This window comes from Rhinatrema bivittatum, chromosome 7, assembly GCF_901001135.1.
Source record: "Rhinatrema bivittatum chromosome 7, aRhiBiv1.1, whole genome shotgun sequence".
Lineage (NCBI taxonomy): Eukaryota > Metazoa > Chordata > Amphibia > Gymnophiona > Rhinatrematidae > Rhinatrema > Rhinatrema bivittatum.
Window position 1 is genome coordinate 10,415,498 of NC_042621.1, and position 20,714 is coordinate 10,436,211.

The 20,714-nt window shown below is 42.7% G+C and overlaps 1 protein-coding gene across 1 annotated transcript in view; it reads right to left on the minus strand.

The window, feature by feature from the left end:
• Positions 1-2,780: 2,780 nt before the first annotated feature.
• Positions 2,781-20,714, minus strand: part of LOC115094998 (beta,beta-carotene 15,15'-dioxygenase-like) — a 37,012-nt gene continuing 19,078 nt past the window's right edge. Inside the window, exons 6-11 of the mRNA XM_029608136.1 lie at positions 19,243-19,463; positions 17,273-17,530; positions 16,882-16,987; positions 11,138-11,232; positions 5,557-5,668; positions 2,781-5,225 (exon numbers count right to left, since the gene is read on the minus strand). Coding sequence (XP_029463996.1) covers positions 5,017-5,225; positions 5,557-5,668; positions 11,138-11,232; positions 16,882-16,987; positions 17,273-17,530; positions 19,243-19,463 — 1,001 coding nt within the window. The 3' untranslated portion in view covers positions 2,781-5,016. The remainder of the gene's footprint in view (positions 5,226-5,556; positions 5,669-11,137; positions 11,233-16,881; positions 16,988-17,272; positions 17,531-19,242; positions 19,464-20,714) is intronic.

Genomic DNA, 20,714 nt, shown 5'->3' on the forward strand with positions numbered 1-20,714 from the left:
ATGACAACATCCACCTGAGGTTTACACAATTTTACCAACAGTTATATTCTAGGCGAGTAGATATCACCTAGGATGCAAAAGATGCCTACTTGGCAGATATTACTTTACCCCAAATAGATGAGCTATAACAAGCTGGCCTCAATAAAAATATCACAGAGTTGGTTAGTAAGTCAGGCTATTAAAGAATTGAAATTGGGTAAATCACTAGGTATTGATGGATTCTCAGCTGGCTTTTATAAGAAATTAAGTACAGTAGTAACCTGTCCTTTAGTGGCCGCCTTTAATAATCTCCTGGGGGATGATCAAATATCAGTAGACGCTAATACAGTGGGAATTACTATCTTGGCAAAACCTGGTAGAGATAACACCCTTTGTGGGTCCTACAGATCTATCTCTCTAATAAACTTAGATTTAAAGATCCTAGCCAAAATCTTAGCTACTCGCCTAAGCAGTGTAGCAAACTACCTGATACATCCAGATCAGACTGGATTTGTACCAGGTCGGCTAGCTGCAGATAACATATGCAGGGTAGTAGATCTCATATGGAGAACATAAGAACATAAGAAAATGCCATACTGGGTCAGACCAAGGGTCCATCAAGCCCAACATCCTGTTTCCAACAGTGGCCAATCCAGGCCATAAGAACCTGGCAAGTACCCAAAAACTAAGTCTATTCCATGTTACCATTGCTAATGGCAGTGGCTATTCTCTAAGTGAACTTAATAGCAGGTAATGGACTTCTCCAAGAACTTATCCAATCCTTTTTTAAACACAGCTATACTAACTGCACTAACCACATTCTCTGGCAACAAATTCCAGAGTTTAATTGTGCGTTGAGTAAACAAGAACTTTCTCCGATTAGTATTAAATGTGCCCCATGCTAACTTCATGGAGTGCCTCCTAGTCTTTCTACTATCCGAAAGAGTAAATAACCCTTTCACATCTACCCGTTCTAGACCTCTCATGATTTGAAACATCTCTATCATATCCCCCCTCAGCCATCTCTTCTCCAAGCTGAAAAGTCCTAACCTCTTTAGTCTTTCCTCATAGGGGAGCTGTTCCATTCCCCTTATCATTTTGGTAGCCCTTCTCTGTACCTTCTCCATCGCAATTATATCTTTTTTGAGATGCGGCGACCAGAATTGTACACAGTATTCAAGGTGTGGTCTCACCATGGAGCGATACAGAGGCATTATGACATTTTCCGTTTTATTCACCATTCCCTTTCTAATAATTCCCAACATTCTGTTTGCTTTTTTGACTGCCGCAGCACACTGAACCAATGATTTCAATGTGTTATCCACTATGACGCCTAGATCTCTTTCTTGGGTTGTAGCACCTAATATGGAACCCAACATTGTGTAATTATAGCATGGGTTATTTTTCCCTATATGCATCACCTTGCACTTATCCACATTAAATTTCATCTGCCATTTGGATGCCCAATTTTCCAGTCTCACAAGGTCTTCCTGCAATTTATCACAATCTGCTTGTGATTTAACTACTCTGAACAATTTTGTATCATCTGCTAATTTGATTATCTCACTCGTCGTATTTCTTTCCAGATCATTTATAAATATATTGAACAGTAAGGGTCCCAATACAGATCCCTGAGGCACTCCACTGTCCACTCCCTTCCACTGAGAAAATTGCCCATTTAATCCTACTCTCTGTTTCCTGTCTTTTAGCCAGTTTGCAATCCACGAAAGGACATCGCCACCTATCCCATGACTTTTTACTTTTCCTAGAAGCCTCTCATGAGAAACTTTTTCAAAAGCCTTCTGAAAATCCAAGTACACTACATCTACCGGTTCACCTTTATCCACGTTTATTAACTCCTTCAAAAAAGTGAAGCAGATTTGTGAGGCAAGACTTGCCCTGGGTAAAGCCATGCTGACTTTGTTCCATTAAACCATGTCTTTCTATATGTTCTGTGATTTTGATGTTTACAACACGTTCCACTATTTTTCCTGGCACTGAAGTCATGCTAACCGGTCTGTAGTTTCCCAGATCGCCCCTGGAGCCCTTTTTAAATATTGGGGTTACATTTCTTATCCTCCAGTCTTCATGTACAATGGATGATTTTAATGATAGGTTACAAATTTTTACTAATAGGTCTGAAATTTCATTTTTTAGTTCCTTCAGAACTCTGGGGTGTATACCATCCGGTCCAGGTGATTTACTACTCTTCAGTTTGTCAATCAGGCCTACCACATCTTCTAGGTTCACTGTGATTTGATTCAGTCCATCTGAATCATTACCCATGAAAACCTTCTCCATTACGGGTACCTCCCCAACATCCTCTTCAGTAAACACCGAAGCAAAGAAATCATTTAATCTTTCTGCGATGGCCTTATCTTCTCTAAGTGCCCCTTTAACCCCTCGATCATCTAACGGTCCAACTGACTCCCTCACAGGCTTTCTGCTTCGGATATATTTTAAAAAGTTTTTACTGTGAGTTTTTGGCTCTACAGAGCGCAGAATGTCCGGTTACCCATGGTATTGCTTACTGTTGACGCCGAAAAGGCATTCGACTGAGTACATTGGGAGTATTTGTTCTTGGTGCTGGGTAAAATGGGCTTGGGGGGAACCTCTTGACATAGATTAAAAAACTATATAATGCCCCAAGTGCTTGCATTAGGGTTAGCTGCAGATAACGTAAGCCATTTGCGATTGAGCGGGGAACAAGGCAATGATGTTCTCTGTCACCTCTTCTTTTTTTTTTAATTTTTTTTTTATTGCATTTTCACAAATTAACCAGCATTACAGCTTATAGAAAAAATACAAGAGAAGATTTACAAAAGAAAACATATACTTGATGATTACTGTTTCAAGAACATAGCTTATCTCTCTTGTAATATTTTAAAAAAAAAGGGAGTTCTAAAATGTAGAATAACAGGAGCATAATTAATCATTAGTAATAATGTATGAAACCGAAAGGCTACCACTATGCCATTTTCCCCGTTCCACTCAGGAACGAAGGAAAACGTTTCTTCAAATGCGTGCAGAGGCCTTGGCGGTGGGGGCTAAATTTAATCTTAGATTCCCTTGCCAATGTATCTAAATACATCAAAATGTGGCCGAGTGAGGCAGCGGCAGTGGCTGCAAAGACGCCGAAACAGGGAGCTGCCTGTCTCCGCTGGAGCCTCTGAAGCTCCTGGTGAGAAATTAACGCTGTGGCTGCCTGGTCGCAGCCTGCCGCGGCCAGCTGCCATGACACCTGGCCGCAGAGCACCGTGACCGGCGTTCCTAACACCACTGGTCAAGGAATTTCAAAAATTTAGTGGGGTTTCAGGATACCAATTAAATATGGACCAATCTGAACTTTTAAATGTCACCCTCCCCAAAGAACATTTTCAAACGATTAAAAGGTTTCCCTTTAAAATTGTATATTCAGAACTGAAATACTTAGGTGTGAAGATGGGCCCAAACCTAGCTTAATTGTATCTGATAAACTATGAGGGGATCTGGGGAAAAATAGTTGCTGATCTCCAAAACTGGGAACGAACAGACTTATCATGGCTGGGAAGAATTATCAACTGTTAAAATGAATGTATTACCCAGATTGGGATATCTGTTCCAGAACGTTGCCAATTGAAGTCCCAGCAGATGCTCTAAAGCTTTGGCAGAGAAAACTTCTCCAGTTTATTTGGAGGCAACGTCCTCCCAGGGTTAGCAGTAAAGTACTATTCCTGCCGAAGGAGAGAGAGGGGGACTTGGTATTATATAGCTTCATAGCTGCGCCCCATTTTGGATTGGCATAGAGTGGACCCGGGCAAACGTTGGGTACAGCTGGAAACCGATCTTCTACGGTGGGTATCTCCATCATCTCAGGTGTGGCTTCCCAGTAAAAGACAGAAAACTGCTGGGTGCTAGTATCCCCTCTGTAGCTCTTACCTTGAAGATGTGGGAGAAATGGAAGGACAGGCTGGTGGGTGATAGGGGATCTAAGAAAGTAAGTTTTATTTTCTTTAATTTAGTCTTTAAACCTGGAGATTCACGGAGCCTTGCAGCGCACTGGGAAAGTCGAGGGTGCTCATGATTGGAACATCTTTGGCATAGGGGGGAAAATACGAGAGTTCTCAGACTTGGTACAGACTTACGACATCCCAACTACAGATCACGACTTTTATTGTCCGTTACGTTTACTGTCAGATAATAGTAGCTGCTAGAGCAGAGATTGCTTATAGATGGAACCATACAGAAGTGCCCACCCTGAAACAGGTCCATCAGAGACTGGTTAACGTGTGTTACTTAAACAAACTGACTGCAGTCAGACACAACCAAGTCGTCAAGTTTCAAAACTGATGGCAGCTATTGTTATCGTGGCAAGTGAGGAGAACTAGGCATTGTGTGAAGAGATATGCTCCTGCAGAGGGGGTTTATGGGGTGCGAGGGGAGGGAATTGGGTTCCCTAGGGGAAAAAAATGAAAAAAAAACTTTAGAGGTATACACGGAAGCTTTACTGCTAATTTGATAGTATTTACTGTGTGTACACTTGAAGGCGATGTATTTCAAGCTTTATGTACTTCATGTACCCACTTCTAACATGCAGACGATCTGTTTATTGTCTGTGATTGTTACCTCAAAAATATAAATTAAAAAAAAAAAGAAATTCACATGTTGGTACATGGAGTGTAGCCAGAGGACACACATGAAAAAGGGCATTACAAAATCTAAAGGCTGAAGGTGTCTACAAGCAAAAACTGTGGAAACAGGACTTTAAAATCCTATCACTTTCCAAAAAAAGTTAGAAAAATATCCCTTCCTCTTGCCAGGAATTGGTGTACAATGTCACTGCTGCTTGTCATCTTCTCTCCTGTATTCTCACCCCTGCAGGAAATTTCCGGTCATTCCCTTTCTCAGCTCTGAGCATAGCACACTCCCACTTTCCAGAAACTGTGACTTGTACAGGAAGGCCACTCACAAACTTGCTCAACGTGGGCTTTGGCTATTCCCATTTAATGTAATAATTGGAGGTTCACGCCCGGCCAAAACACAAAACCAGCATCGTTTTCACTTTAGCCCTGGCTGACCAACAGAAGTGTCCGTATGAAGTCCATCGGTGCTCAGTGCCCTCTCAGGTATGAAGATTCCATGCAGGTCCACGTGCATGTCCACGTCAACTGATGCGCGGGCCACTTCTTTGAATGTTTTGCCATCCAGTATGAGCAGAAAGGGGACTTTCTTGGGGTCAGAAGTCACAATTGTTGACAATATAAGACCTAAAAGTGAAGTGTGTTTATGTTAAAAGCATGATGAAAATCTCCTGGCCATCATTTTGCTTTGCAGTATATTGATTTTAAAAGATCTTGCTCGCTTTTCAAAGGCTTAAGCCCCTAACATCACACTTCCCATCAGCAGCCATCAGCTATTCCCAATAAAGCACTTCCGTGGCAAGACAGAAAGTACAAATAATTCCTAACATACTGCATGCCCCTAAATACACTTTCATCTCTATTGCAGGTCTGCATCACCCCCTCTCCATGTACGCTAGTCTTTGTCTCTATGTGCTAGATGAATTGAAGCTACCCATCCAGCTACAATTAACCTTACCCTCATCCTCCTCTTTAGCATCAGGAGTTGGTACAAATAAAGGTTCTGCAGGCCAGCAGTGTTCCTCTTTCCATATGAGTGTTTCCCTAGTGTGAATATTGAACTTCACGATCTGCAAAATCAGGAGAGAGAGTCTACATCTCAGTACTTCTCATTTCAAAATTATGACCAGCCAAAATAAGTTACTAAGGATGGCATGCAATGTTAAAATATAATGGCAGTGTAGTCCCATTCTGAGCCGTGTTTACTGGAGCTCAAATAGTAGATCAGATTTTCAGAATAGCCACACCTCAAAAAAGATATAATTGCGATGGAGAAGGTACAGAGAAGGGAGACCAAAATGATAAGGGGAATGGAACAGCTCCCCTATGAGGAAAGACTAAAGAGGTTAGGACTTTTCAGCTTGGAGAAGAGACGGCTGAGGGGGGATATGATAGAGGTCTTTAAAATCATGAGAGGTCTAGAACGGGTAGATGTGAATCGGTTATTTACTCTTTCAGATAATAGAAAGACTAGGGGGCACTCCATGAAGTTAGCATGTGGCACATTTAAAACTAATTGGAGAAAGTTCTTTTTTACTCAATGCACAATTAAACTCTGGAATTTGTTGCCAGAAGATGTGGTTAGTGCAGTAAGTATAGCTGTGTTTAAAAAAAGGATTGGATAAGTTCTTGGAGGAGAAGTCCATTACCTGCTATTAATTAAGTTGACTTAGATAATAACCACCGCTATTACTAGCAATGGTTACATGAAATAGACTTCGTTTTTGGGTACTTGCCAGGTTCTTATGGCCTGGATTGGCCACTGTTGGAAACAGGATGCTGGGCTTGATGGACCCTTGGTCTGACCCAGTATGGCATGTTCTTATTTATTTATTTATTTAGAATTTTTGTATACCAACATTCTTGAAAGAAGATATCAAATCATATCGGTTTCCATTGAAACTGAACAATTGCAGCTGTGGCGTTACATTGAAACAAATTCGTCCGATAACAAATAACATTATAAGTGGAACACGTCTTATAAGTAGAAACAATCACTGTAGTGGCGTTACATTGAAAACAAGAAGTCAGATAACAAATAATGTTCTTATGATTCATTGGTGGCACAAATTAGCAAGGGCGTTCTCCTACATGACATATCCTAGCTAGATTCCAGAAAATATAAAACGTTCCAGTTCCATTGCTCAATTGTTTGCTTTCTGGTTTCTATTCTTATGCTTTCCTTCTGTGTCCTAATATATTTAATTTCTTATGCTTCTAGTGTTATGGGAGTCTCTGTTTAGTGGACCCTTGGGCCGACCTGCTGGAGACTGGGAATAGATGGTCAATGTCTCTAATGAATAGCAGGCCGGGAGGCAGATATTCAGGCAGGACATAGATGCTCTTCACCCTGGAAGCTGGTACTCCCCCGGGAGGAGCCCGTAGGGGCCCGGCCGCTGGGACTTAGGCGGGACATGGATCTGGAAAGGTAACTGGAACCAGACTAGGACAGTAGCAATACTGTAACTGGGTACGGGTTCTGGAACCAGGCAGGAACTGTAGCAGGTACTGTAGCTGGCAGGCAGGAACCAAGCAGGCACTGTGGCAGGAACGGAGCGACGAAGCCAAGCGGGTCACTCCGGGGCACAGCGCAACAGGAAACCGGGAAGCTAACCCGTTGCAAGGCGAGGACTGGACGGCCGAGGCAGGCTTATCAAGGCCACGACGGCTGATGTCAGAAACTGGGCGGAGTCACCACTGGCGGGAAACGGGTTTGAAAGGCGCCCAAGTGGCGCGAGCGCCTAGGAGCAGGGCGTCCTCAGGCACCTTCGCGGCGGCGCAGCCCCAGCGGAGACGCCGCCATACAGGCCGCAAGCCAGGGCTCCGGAGGTGGGAGCGGGTCCGGGAGCAAGGAGGTAAGGACCTGGTCGCGATGCTCACGGCCAGGACCGCAACATCTAGATATTCTTTAAATAAAAAAATGTGCACCTGCTATTATAATTCTGCTTTCTGTTTCTTAAAATCTTCCAAGTCTGCTTCTCCAACTCAATATTTATTTATTTAAAATTATGTATTAATCACCTAACTGATCTTTCTAGGCAATGTTCAACACATTATAAAACAATATCGCAACCCCTCTTCAAGTGTTCACATTATATTCTTGCTTGCCACTAATCAATGTGATGCTTGCATGGGGTTGTGATGAGGTCAGTAATGACAAAATCACCTTTAAGTGCCACTCACAGGTAGTAGCATAGCAGATGACATGTAATAACCAATTGTCCCTCTCCAGTCTGCCCAGTTTTGCTGGTCTCCACTGCTAAGGATATATCCCAGCTGCCACTTGTAGAATATCTCCTCTTATTCAAGCCTGTTTTTGCAGTAGATGATCATAAAAGTTTCTTTATTTAATTTAATTCCTAGCCCCCTCTTCCCATAGCTTAGGACTAAATTTAGTCATACTCTAAACAGCTAATATAACTAGTGAGGCTTTTGCCTGAGTATACAGCCGCCTAGGCTAAATGCTTTCCAGCCACCATCAGAGTGATTGAATTCTGGGGAGTTGTAACCTATTGGTTCCAATCCAGCTGCTAGCCTGCACTGTTGCCAAGTCCGGCTTCTTTAATCAGCCTCTTGTTTTCTCCCTATCATCTCTCTCCTTGCCTCTACACTCAAGGGAGTGAAGGATGGGTTGTTTGCAATATTGCAACTTTTCAAGCTGGTTCCTACTATTGTCTACTTCCGTCCTAAACATGCTTGAATTCTGTTAGTGTTCAGTGTTCATTCTTACAGTGGGAAGGAGCCACACCCACTAAGATTCCTTGGAAGCTGCACAGGTCCATTGCTGGGCCTGCTGCATCCATCTTATAGTTTGAATTGTGCAGCGCAGGCAGGTCCTTCAGAGTCCCTTCTGTCCTCAACAAGTACATTTTGATTGTCTTAAGCCTCTCTATAGATTTTGTGTCGCAGGCTTTGACTCGTTCTAGTAGTCCTTCTTTGAATTGCTTCCAGTCTGTCAATGGCCTTAGGATGGATTGGCCTCTAGAACTTAGCACAGTACTCAATGTGGGGTTTCATCAGTGATCTAGATAAGCGTAATATTACCTCTTTTTTTTCTGCAAATACCTTTGTGTATGCAAGCAAGTGCACTGCTACCTTTTCCTCTTGCTTTATTATACTGACTGGTTACTGTAGACGAGGCACTGAAGGAGGGTGCTGGCAAATAGCCAGCTATGGTTCTACCCCTATCATTAGCATGATTCAGCCGAGGATGACTAGGATACCTATTGGGTCCCTAGGAGTGGGATTCTAGAGAAGAAGGTAGAACCGAAGCCGCTCCTGGCTGTGGCCAACTGAAAGAACTGGTAATTAAAGCAGCTTAAAAGGTCAGTGTGCAGGTTGTTGAGAGAACTGCTTACCGGTGAAGGGAAAAATGCTTGAGAGTGAAGCTGTTTGTGAGCATGAAAAAAACAAAAGCAGCATCATGATGAGTGAGGGCAATAATCCACCGAACCCAGCATCATCAGACAGTGGCCAATCCAGGGCACTTGCAAGTACCCAGCAGCTTCTAATTGGGCGTTCCATTCCCTTGTGCTCCCTTCCAGGAGCAAGCAGTATTAATCCCCAGGTTTAACTGACCCGACCTTCAGAAACTTGTCCACACCGTTTCTAAAGTCAACTATACAAGTAGTCTTAACCACTATTTGACCACATTCTCTGGCCCAAAACATTCCCTAGCTTACTTCTACATTGACTGGAAAAATACCTTCTCACATTTGTTTCATGTAGGTTCCCCTACTCTTAGAACTATCTGTTCCACCCCACGCGTGTTTTATACACCTCTCTGTCATTTCTCCTCCAAGCTGAACAACCCTAACCTCTTCAGCTTTTTTCAGAAGTGAATCATTCCATGCCCTTTTAACATTTTTGTTTCCCTTTTCTGCTGTATGATTTTTTGCGATGAGTACTGTGTGCAGTTCTGGTCACCCCGAAGGTGTGATCACATCCTGGATTCATGCAGAGGCATTATATGATATGATATTCTCTGTTTTGTTTTCTATTCTTTTCCAAATGATCCCCAACATTCTATTGGCTTTTAGACTGCTGCACAGTGAGCTGAGGATTTCAATGCACCATCCCCAATGACTCCAAGGACCTTTTCCTGAAGTGCAGCTCCAGTGTTGTGTACAGACACAAAATGTGAAAAAGCCTTAGTAAAGTGGGCCCTTACAGAGGATTATCTTTCCCTAGGTGTCTTACTTTGCACTTGTCCACATTACATTTCATCTGCCTTTAAATGCCCAGGTTCCAAATCCTGCAACAAACGTCTACAATTCCTCAGTCAGCTTGTGAACTACTTTGAATAATTTTGTGTCATCTGCAAATCTGATCACCTTGCTCACTGTTCCCTTTTCCAGATCCTTAAGCGATAAGTTAAATACCATTGGTCCCAGTGCAAATCCATGGGGCACACCACTGTTCACCTCTCTCCACTGGAGAAACTGACTACTCTGTTTCCTATTCTTTAACCAGTTACCAATCCATGATGCTCTCCTATCCCATGAGACTAATTTCCTCAGGAAATTCTCATGACACTCTCAAAATCCAGATGCTAAATTGACTGGTGCTTCCTTATCCACATGCTTATTTACACCCTCAAAGAAATCTAGATGATTAATAAAGCCCAGATCCCTCTGCTAAATTCATGTTGACTCTTCCCCATTAAATCAAGTTTATCCATATTCCCAGTCATTATTCTTAATAACTTCCAGCAGAAGGAGAGGAGCCAGGAATTACACCATCTTGACCTGGCAAAGATATGTGGTCATGGAACATGATCAGTGAGTACCAAAGTGAGTATAAAAGAGAGCAGTGAGCAAGGTGATCAGATTTGCAGATGACAAAAGTTCCCAATCGCATAATAAGTGACTAGATAAGGTTTTTGATCATGGACTCCTTTCATAAGAACAGGGCCAGGACTGTGTATATAACAGGGTTAGAGACCCGAAGAAAGGCTAGCCTGACACTGTTGAAGGTTGGACTGTTTACATCAAGACACTTTGGTTTTTCCTTCTGTTTAAACGCAAGTGCAGGTCTGTTTGTCAAGATAACCAAGCTACGTAAATTAACCTGGTTCTTGAATCAAGTGTATGCAGTTGTAGCTCATGAATGTTAAACAGATTGGTGTTCACCATCACTGACGTAGGTCCATTTTTAAAAGACCTTGCCCTGCTGTTTCTCTACTATTAAGAAAGATGCAATTCCTAGTGCAACTCTCAGCTGAAATACCTGGAAATGTCTGATGATATTCCACATTACAGTCATGGTGACTGAAGATTTAGCAGCTAAAAATTTAGAAACCTCACAAGTTTTACAAGACCAAGTTTGGAGTAGTTTCTTAATTGGTAGAAAAGTGCACAGAGTAGTTAATAAGATACATACTGACAATCCAAAAACATTCAAGGCAATAAAAGACAAATACAATAACCTACAAGACGCAAACCCACCAAACTTACTAAAATACTAACAGACCCAAATACCATTCATAATACAAGTTAAAACTTGTAGCATGAACTGTAAATGAGCTTTAGAGACTTTACCTCTGTTGGAATTGGTCCCCACTCTACATGGGCTGCATAAATATATTTGTACTTTTTGCCATTATAATCGTAGTTGATGCGAGGTAGTTCGATTCCTACAAGCAAAGTGAAAGAATGACACCAGTAACATGAGCTACCACCATCAAGGAACAGATTCAAAGCTGTGCATAGGATTCTGTATTTCCACTTTGAAAGTGGTATCGGTGGAAAAGTTTTACTGGGGTTTACCTTGTATCCGATAACTGTTCCTAACCTGGTGTACATTGCATCATTGCTCTTGGCCTGCCATAAAAACCAGTGTCCCCCAGGGCTCAGCCCTTTCACCTTTTGTGTAAATTGCTGGCTGGGCTGAGGGATACCAGTTATACGGGGACAATAAACAGTCCTTTTTTGCCTGTATCATCATTCTGGGATGAAATGTTTGAAGCTGTCACCATCTGTTTATCAGCAGTGACTCTCTGGTTAGTGCATAATTTCCTTACACTGACCATCAAAAAGACAGAAGTCCGGGTTCTGCAGCCCGCTGATAGACTGATGGTGCCTCCTTCATTTGTTTTGGAGAAGTGGATTAGTCCCATAGTATCCCAGGTCATTCTTGGTTCCAACTGAAAGATGTCCACACCGAATGGAGCACTTGTTTGTGCAGGTTACTTTAAAACTTCACTCAACTAGACCTTTGAAAACACTTCTATCTAGACCTAAGTTTTCATTTAATTGTGCTAGCATTGTTACTTCCAACCTAGGACTATTGCAATGCCTTGGGTGTACCTTCATCCCAGCTGCAAGCGTTGGAGGTACTGCAAAACGCTGCTGCTCACCCGATCTCTGGCCGAGGGAAGCAAGAACACACCTCTCCCCAGTGCCGAAAAGTCTTCATGGATTCCTGATCCATGACAGTATACAATATAAGACTGCAGTGTTGACTCGTAAGTTGCTGAAAATTGACTCTCTCCACTGGGTCAATGAAATATTGTGGGTTTATAACTCCAAGACTTTTACATTCCTCACAAAGGGGCCTACTTGACATTCCTTCCCCAAAGATATGTATACACGCGAACAGATGTTCTCATTTGATGGTCCAACTCTGTGCCCATGAAGCTACAGATACCCGAATGCTCAAAAACTTTTAAGAAGGTACTGAAATCCTATCTCCTTTTTCAGGCATTTAGGAACGAATGTACAAGTGATTTTTTTTTTTTTTTTTTACTAATTTTGCTAATGTTCTCTTATTTCGATATGTATTGAATAATGTTTTAGTCTGTTGCCTGTACCCTTTTGTTATGTATGTTCTTTTTCTAAGCTGCTGAGTGCTATGGAGTTTCAAAATAATACCTCGAATACAATAGAGTAGGACTTCAAGTTATAAACGAAAAGTATTGGGAATGAACCGATGATAATAAATAACCCAGTGCTCTTCACCTTGAACCAGATATTGTGGACGCTGCACAGCTAACAACGTTCAATGACCATCATACTAGGCTTCCTCGTCTGGGCTTTCGCCAAATCAACTCGGCCTTATAAATAATCATAGGTCATATTAGTGAAGTTATTTTTTAAGAAATTTTCTGTTATGCAATTAAAATTCACCAAAACAAGGCGGTATTTAGCCAAAAGTAATGTCATGCTTTGTGCAAATCCAACATTGAAGATTTCAACTTATCTTTCGCAAATCCAACATTGAAGATTTCAACTTATCTTTCAGCGCTTCAATATGTGAAAATCTTAAGCCATAACGATAGTCGCAGTGCTGACCCACTGCGTCAGCACTGCGACTATCGTTATGGCTTAAGATTTTCACATATTGAAGCGCTGAAAGATAAGTTGAAATCTTCAATGTTGGATTTGCGAAAGATAAGTTGAAATCTTCAATGTTGGATTTGCACAAAGCATGACATTACTTTTGGCTAAATACCGCCTTGTTTTGGTGAATTTTAATTGCATAACAGAAAATTTCTTAAAAAATAACTTCACTAATATGACCTATGATTATTTATAAGGCCGAGTTGATTTGGCGAAAGCCCAGACGAGGAAGCCTAGTATGATGGTCATTGAACGTTGTTAGCTGTGCAGGGTTTCAAAATAATAAACATTCAGCTGTCAACAGGAACTCAAGAAGAGGTGTATATTCTTGCATCCGTCATATATGGCCACAGTTTGCTTATGGCTTATAATGTGAAGCACTGGGCTTATCTAATCATAGGTTGCAGCGAATAAACAAGTGCAGGCATTGAGCAGACCTTACTAATGCTTGCACTTATATGTATATATATGCTGCCACTCCATAGCTGAGTGCTATGGAGTGGCAGCATATACATTTTCTAATAAAATAATTACAATAAACAAACAGTTTCTCCTTGTTAGGTGGTTGCAGTCGTAAAGTTCTTGAATCTGTTTTGCTTTACCTTACTATCCCAGATTTATGAGAACAAAAAGTAATTTTTAGTTTTCTCAATATTTGCTTTGTGTGTGTGTTGGAATGAAGACACAAGGAATGGTTGAAGTGCTCCATTATTTTGATGTCTTGTATAATATTACACTTTGTATTTATGGGAAGTACAGTATATGATCATATCAGTACAACAGAAAATATGTATACAATGGACCTTATTCACTAATGGGCGGATTTTAAATGCCCTGCTCGCGTAAATCCGCCTGGATTTACGCGAGCAGGGCCCTGGCGCGCCTATTTTGCATAGGCCGCCAGCGCGCGCAGAGCCCCAGGACGCGCATAAGTCCCGGGGTTTTTTTAAGGGAGCGTGTCGGGGCGGGACGCGGCCTCCGGACCAGCCCCCGGGTTGGATGATGGCGTGCCAGCAGTCTGCTGGCGCGCGTAGATTTACGTCTGCTTCTAGCAGGCGTAAATCGAGGGACAAATGTAAGGGGGGGTGGGTTAGGTAGGGAAAGGGAGGGAAAGGGAGGGGAAGGTGAGGGGAGGGCGAAAGAAAGTTCCCTCCGAGGCCGCTCCGATTTCGGAGCGGCCTCGGAGGGAACGGAGGCAGGCTGCGCGGCTTGGCCCGCGCAGGCTGCCCAAAATCAGCAGCCTTGCGCGCGCCGATCCAGGATTTTATAAGATACGCGCGGCTATGCGCGTATCTTATAAAATCCAGCGTACTTTTGTTTGCGCCTGCTGCGCGAACAAAAGTACGTGATCGCGCTCTTTTTTAAAATCTACCCCTAAAGCCCTTGGTAATAAAACAAGAGGATGTCATATTAGGTGGGATGCAAGAAGGGGCAGAGTGGGGTAAAGACAGCTCCCTCCCCTTCCCACTCTATCCCCCAAATCCTGGAAGCTCCCTTCCTACCTCTACCTTCTCCCCAGATCCTGGAATCCCCCTCCCCAAAACTTTCCATTCCCTCCTCCTCAATCCAAGAAACTGCTTTTCCCTATTCTTCCCATCCCAGTTTCCTAATTTTCCCTATCTCCCATTCTCCCCTCCTCCTCATCCCATTCCTGATCTTTCTCCCTTGCTCTCCCCATCTCTGAGGTCTCCTCCCTGTACTGAATCTTGAGATTAGTTTTATTGGTGAAGAAAAAGGATACTAATACATATACTGTAACTCATTTTTATAATGCAATATAAAAAGGTAGAAATGTTTCGAATTTAAACATTTTCCCCAAGAATCTACCATGAGCTGCCACAGGAAACCAAGGGACTGTGTCTGTCCCCTTTTGTTCAAATTCAGGGGTGGGAGGGGGATGACAGGGGACTATAGCACCAACAGGGCCTAGGGGAGCCAAAAGCCTAAATCAGTCCCTGGCAAGCAAAAGTGTTCCCTAGTTAACCCCTCCAGTGCCAGCTGCTGCTAATTAGCTGGCTCGGTCTCAGATTATCGCTCTATTACCAAGTACAGCTGAGGCTCCAAGTGACATTTAAACTGGAAAAGTGACAGTTGACTGCAGGTGAAAGACAGCAATAAAGAGCTGGGGTCATACTTCCAAACATTACTCAGGACTGTCACTGTTAACAGACAGGGATAGCATCCAGCAAATGTTACTATGAAATCCCTTTTCTTTTTCCTTACATAAAACTGCATTGCAGCTGGCATCTTATGTTCACTGTTACTACTGTTCAATAATAGGGATGTGAATCGGGCTTCGGACGATTGAAAATATCGTCGATATTTTCAAAATCGTCAGAAATCGGGGGCTCCCCCAAAACGATAGGAAAACCCCACGATATTGATCGTGGGGGTTCCCTTATCGTTTTGGGGGAGGGCGTGAAAAACGGCACACAAAAATAACCCCTAAACCCACCCCGACCCTTTAAAACTAACCCCTTAGCGTCCCCCACCATCCCGACACCCCCAAAAACCTTTTACAGGTATCTGGTGATCCAGTGGGGGTCCTGGGAGCGATCTCCCGCTCCCGGGAGCGATCTCCTGCTCCGGGCCGTCCTCCCGTTCCTGGGCCGTCGGCTGCCACTAATCAAAATGGCGCCGATGGCAGTTTGCCCTTACCATGTGACAGGGTATCCATGCCATTGGCCGGACCCTGTCACATGGTGGGAGCACTGGATGGCCAGCACCATCTTGTGCTCCTACCATGTGACAGGGGCTGACCAATGGCACCGGTAGCCCCTGTGACATAGTAAGGGCAAAGGCTATCGGCGCCATTTTGATTACTGGCAGCCAATGGCCAGAGTGCAGGAGATCGCTCCCAGACCCCTGCTGGACCACCAGGGGCTTTTGGCAAGTCTTGGGGGACCCTCCTGACCCACACAACATGCCAAAAGTCCAGCGGGGGTCCGGGAGCGACCTCCTGCACTCGGACAGTCAGCTGCCAGTATTCAAAATGGCGCCGATAGTCTTTGCCCTTACTATGTCACAGGGGCTACCAGTGCCATTGGTCAGCCCCTGTCACATGGTAGGAGCACAAGATGGCGCCAGCCATCCAGTGCTCCTACCATGTGACAGGGTCTGGCCAATGGCACGGATACCCTGTCACATGGTAAGGGCAAAGGGCCATCGGCGCCATTTTGATTAGTGGCAGCCGACGGCCCGGGAGCAGGAGGATGGCCCGGAGCGGGAGATCGCTCCCGGGACCCCCACTGGACCACCAGGTACCTGTAAAAAGGTTTTTTTTGGGGGGGGGGTTAGTTTTAAAGAGTCGGGGTGGGTTTTTTGTTTATCAGCTCGGGTGCAGCCGATAAACAAAACTGCGATCGGGCCCGATGCAAAAAAACCCACATGTGAATCGGAACTGGAATCCGAACCGATTCCAATTCACATCTCTATTCAATAAGCTATTTCATTTATTAGCACTGTATTTGCAACCAATTGTATCCCAAGTAAGGGAATCATTTTCAAAGGAGTTACACATGTACATGTAACACTCAGTGCCTACTGGAACACTCAGATGGCCATGGGTTCAAACCCTGTTGGGTGTTAAAAGTGACACAGACATTATATGATAACATGCTTGGGAAAGATGTAGAGAGCAGTGGTGAGAGGAGGACAGAGGCTGGGTGAAAGACATGAGAGGAGGGAGAATAGGTAGCTGCTAAACTGGTATTAGTATGCATATGTACATTTTTATGGACATCTAACCAGAAGAGTAGAAAACCAGAAAAAAAATCTCAACTGGATAGACTGGATGGGTCTGTTGGTCTTTATGTTCCTATTTCACTATTTCTCGATTCACATTAAAATAAAGTTATGAAGAGTAATTCCATGTATAAAACTGTGCATTACCCAAGTTGTGTCTGCACCTTTACAGAGGCTCCCATAACTTGGAGAAAACTTACCTTTACATAGTACTTCAGGAAGACAATAAATTACCCCTTCTGTTTCCTTTATCGCCTGTGCGGTTACAAATGGAAGTCTGACTAAGTTAACACCGATATCTGTATTCTAAGAAATAAGACATGAAAGTAGTTAATTTTTCAGAGTGAATACCGTTTAGTCTTGCCTTGTATTTCCTCACATTCTGTGCTGTCCCCTATCACAGCCCTTTCTCTGGGTGGCATCCCTTGCTGTCCTATCAGTATTTTATGCTCCTCTCATTACTCTGATAGGGGAATTAGTTAAAATTGCTTTCAAGTGGCACATTCTTACATGCTGTAATAAATGACTGGCACATATGTTACCACTAAAAACAGAGTGAAGAAAAAAATGCAAATTTCTTTTTTATGTCACCTTGTCATGGTGCAGTGGAATAACAAATCGTTGGCAGACAGGAAGGAGGGTAAGACTGCTGTTTACGTCAAAGTCAAGCTTTAGATTTGCCAAGTAGAATATTTCATACAAGCTGTTGTCTTTGTGAGCAATGATGTCGACAACAAGATGGCCGTCCTCTTCGTAAGCATTTACATGGTGGTACACAACCAGAGCATCAGTGTAGAATTTGGTTGCTATGGGCTTTTTTGTTCTCTTATCCACAACGTGAATCCATGTCTGAAAGATGCCAAAAGTACTAGGATAAGCTAAGGCTTCAGTTGTTCTAAAACAGCTAACTATGGGTTAAGGTTTCTTTATTAACTTTTATCAAGTGGAAAAAGTACCAGTGTTGTAATAAATTGAAATGTATGTTTGTAAGGATTATAGCTTCAGTTTCCCTTTTGAAGAAATAATTTATATTCTGCTTTTTGGCACTTCAAACTGGATTACATTCAGGTACTGTAAGTCTGTGCCCTAAACCCAAATTGTGATGAATGAAGAACATTCCCTAAAGTCACCCTACACATTAAAATCAGTAGTTGGGTAAATTAGTTCTTTATTAGACTAACATGTTTTAAAGATGCAGGTTTTCAGGTATTAAGGTGCTTTGAATAATTTCCCTTTACAGGAAGCTATGACTGCACTGTGAATTTACACAAATTAGATTTGTAAAATCATTGAAGGTTACTGACATGATGAAATATTTTGAAATGCTAAAATGTAGGTCCAAAGCTAAAAAAGTATGTTGAATTTAGTTTCATTCCTACCTTCTAGGCTCAATTTACAAGAAATCACATGATTTATAAAAAGCCTAGTTTCATTAATTTGTATGAGATAGAATTCTAATACCATCCTATTAAGAGGATGTTGTGTTAACATTTTCCTAATTGGTTTAAATTATGAAAACAAACTAGCTCATTGGTTTGTAAATCGGATTTAACCTATTATATAAACTGCTTCTGAATTGCCTTGCTGGTAATCTCGCCCTCTCCTGGATTATTCCAATAAAAGCAACCGGTATGATTTGGTTATTTTTGTGAAACCACAACACAGGACTACCAAAGTGCTTTTTTCAGTCACTATGATGAAAAAGGAACCTGAGTAATCCCAAAGAACAAATAAAGGGACTTTGGTAGCACCAAAAGCTTGCATCCTTAAACCTAAGGAGCCTAATAAAAGCAGCACCTGCCCAGGCATTTTGTTGGTTCTCTTTTCTAAGAATTTGCAGTGCAGTTCAGGATTATTGCGGCAATAAACTCGTTGGAGGTGACATCTTTTTATAAGAATAATTTCATGCATTTGTTATAAGCTTTTGAGAGCTCTGCTCCCTTTATCCCTTCTGCACACTGACCCGAGGGATTGTGGCTCTTAAAACTAGTCCCAAATGTACTGCATTAGTCCAAAATTGGGTATCACTAAGTTGTTGACTTTTATTGCTATTTTATAAACATTGCCAACATTATCCATCCCCAAAAGGAGAAGCCCCCAAAAGCTCAAATCCAAACCAAATGTAATTGAATATATTTGGCAAATAAGGCATTCTACTAAATATTTCTATAGCGCTACATGACATAAGCATTCTGATTGCTCGATGAAGTTCTGAACCCAAAAGTAACAAGGTCCTCATTTACTTATATACTGATGCACTGAGTAATGACAAAACAGCTGGAACAGTGTAGCACTCAGTTGGTACGATTATTAGTCTGGATCATACTGGTGACAAAAGATTTTAGCAATCGTCTTAAAATCTGCAGGGAAAAAAGTAGGGCTGGGGGTCTGTATGTGAGATCATAACTTTTATTGTGCACTGCCAGCTGTTAAGATTTGCATAGCTGTTCCTTTTGAGATTTAATAAAGTTTGTTTAAAATAAAATGGTAACATTTATACAAGCAACAAGGCCATCAGGGCTCAGTGGTGCCAGGGACAGCCTGGTAGCCTGCTCGGGTACCTTTTCTTCCTTATGAAAGCTCAGACAGGACGCCCAGTTGACACCTCTGAAGTAAGCTGTAGCCAGCTTCAGAATATCCAGCTTGAAGGGCTGCTCTACAAAGATGATGTAATTTTCCGTCATTCCAAAACTGTGATAGTAGCTGGGGTTGATCAGGCCAAAGGATGGAATGGCGCAGAGCACTTCCGCATGCTTGAGGCAGGAATTTCTTCTCTTTTTTTCTAAGAGGACAGAGCAGAGAAAGAGGGATTTCAAAATTACGTGCCCTCTCAATTAAAATAGTTGACCCTTCATCATGCACATTTTTCCCTTCTGCTCTATTCACCTTGACAGAAAATCAGTACTGAAATATGGAACGTGCCTCTAATTTCACTGTCTAGTTTGCGCCAGGAAATTGGGTGTTTATGTAGCCATACTGACAATATCTTAAATTCACAGAAGATGATCTTCCACAGTACATTTTACTTGTCTTCTATCCTCAGAAAAAAAAAAAAAGATTGCAACATTGCTTGCCTGTATGAGTAAATGCACTGCATTTCCTGCTAGGTCTGTGGGCTGATTTGTTTTGTTATTTTCAAAATTTCTAGCTACCCTGCTCCCTCTTTAGGACCAGATGTACTAACTGATTTTAGGACCGATTTCACCAAGGCTTTTCTCTCCATTCTGTATCTATAGGAAACGATCTTGATGAATTTATGCCCAAATTGTAAATTCTGTATGGGAAAAGTGCTTAGTACATCGGGCCCTGAATGTTCTTTGTATTTATTTGGTGCTTTATCAGGGATGGCCTGACCAGTAGAGTTCATTTGAACTGCATTTATGTCTTTGCAGGATGAGGAGAGTTTCTGGTTGAGACAGGAGGGTGGTGGTAAATGGAATTCCCTCTGAGAAGAGAAGGGTGACAAGTGATCTGCCCTAGGACCAGTTCTGTTCAGTGTCTTATGATGAAATAGATGGAATAACCCTGTATTTTCCTGGGGTGCAGGTACTGGGATTATAGCCCTCATCCTGAGGAGCCTTAACAGGGTAGTCTGCACTGTCTGTTTGTGTTGGGAGTGGCAAGGAGATATGTTAGGGTGGATTCTTGGGTACTGCGGTGATGGCCACTCCCATGGGGAGGAGCCCCGTGAGGAACCGCAGCACTAGGTTAGACTCTATACACGCAGACACAGAGAATTCGTATTTATTATGCAGCTCGGTGGCACTACCAGGGATGGCAGCAATGAGATAACCCAGTTGAGTTAGTCCAGGGGTCCTCAGGAGGGAAGACCAGTCCCATGTTCGTATAGATGGTAGGCGGCGCAGGATAGAAGAGAGAGTCCTGGAAGCAGACTCCAGCGCTGCAGCTGAAGATGAGACAAGCTGACAAAGTTAATTACTCACTGAAGTAGATAGCTGTATTGATGAGGATCCTGGCAGGCAGAAGTAGTTGAACTGTAGGCACTAAGGTAAGGAGAGCAGGCCCTCGAGGA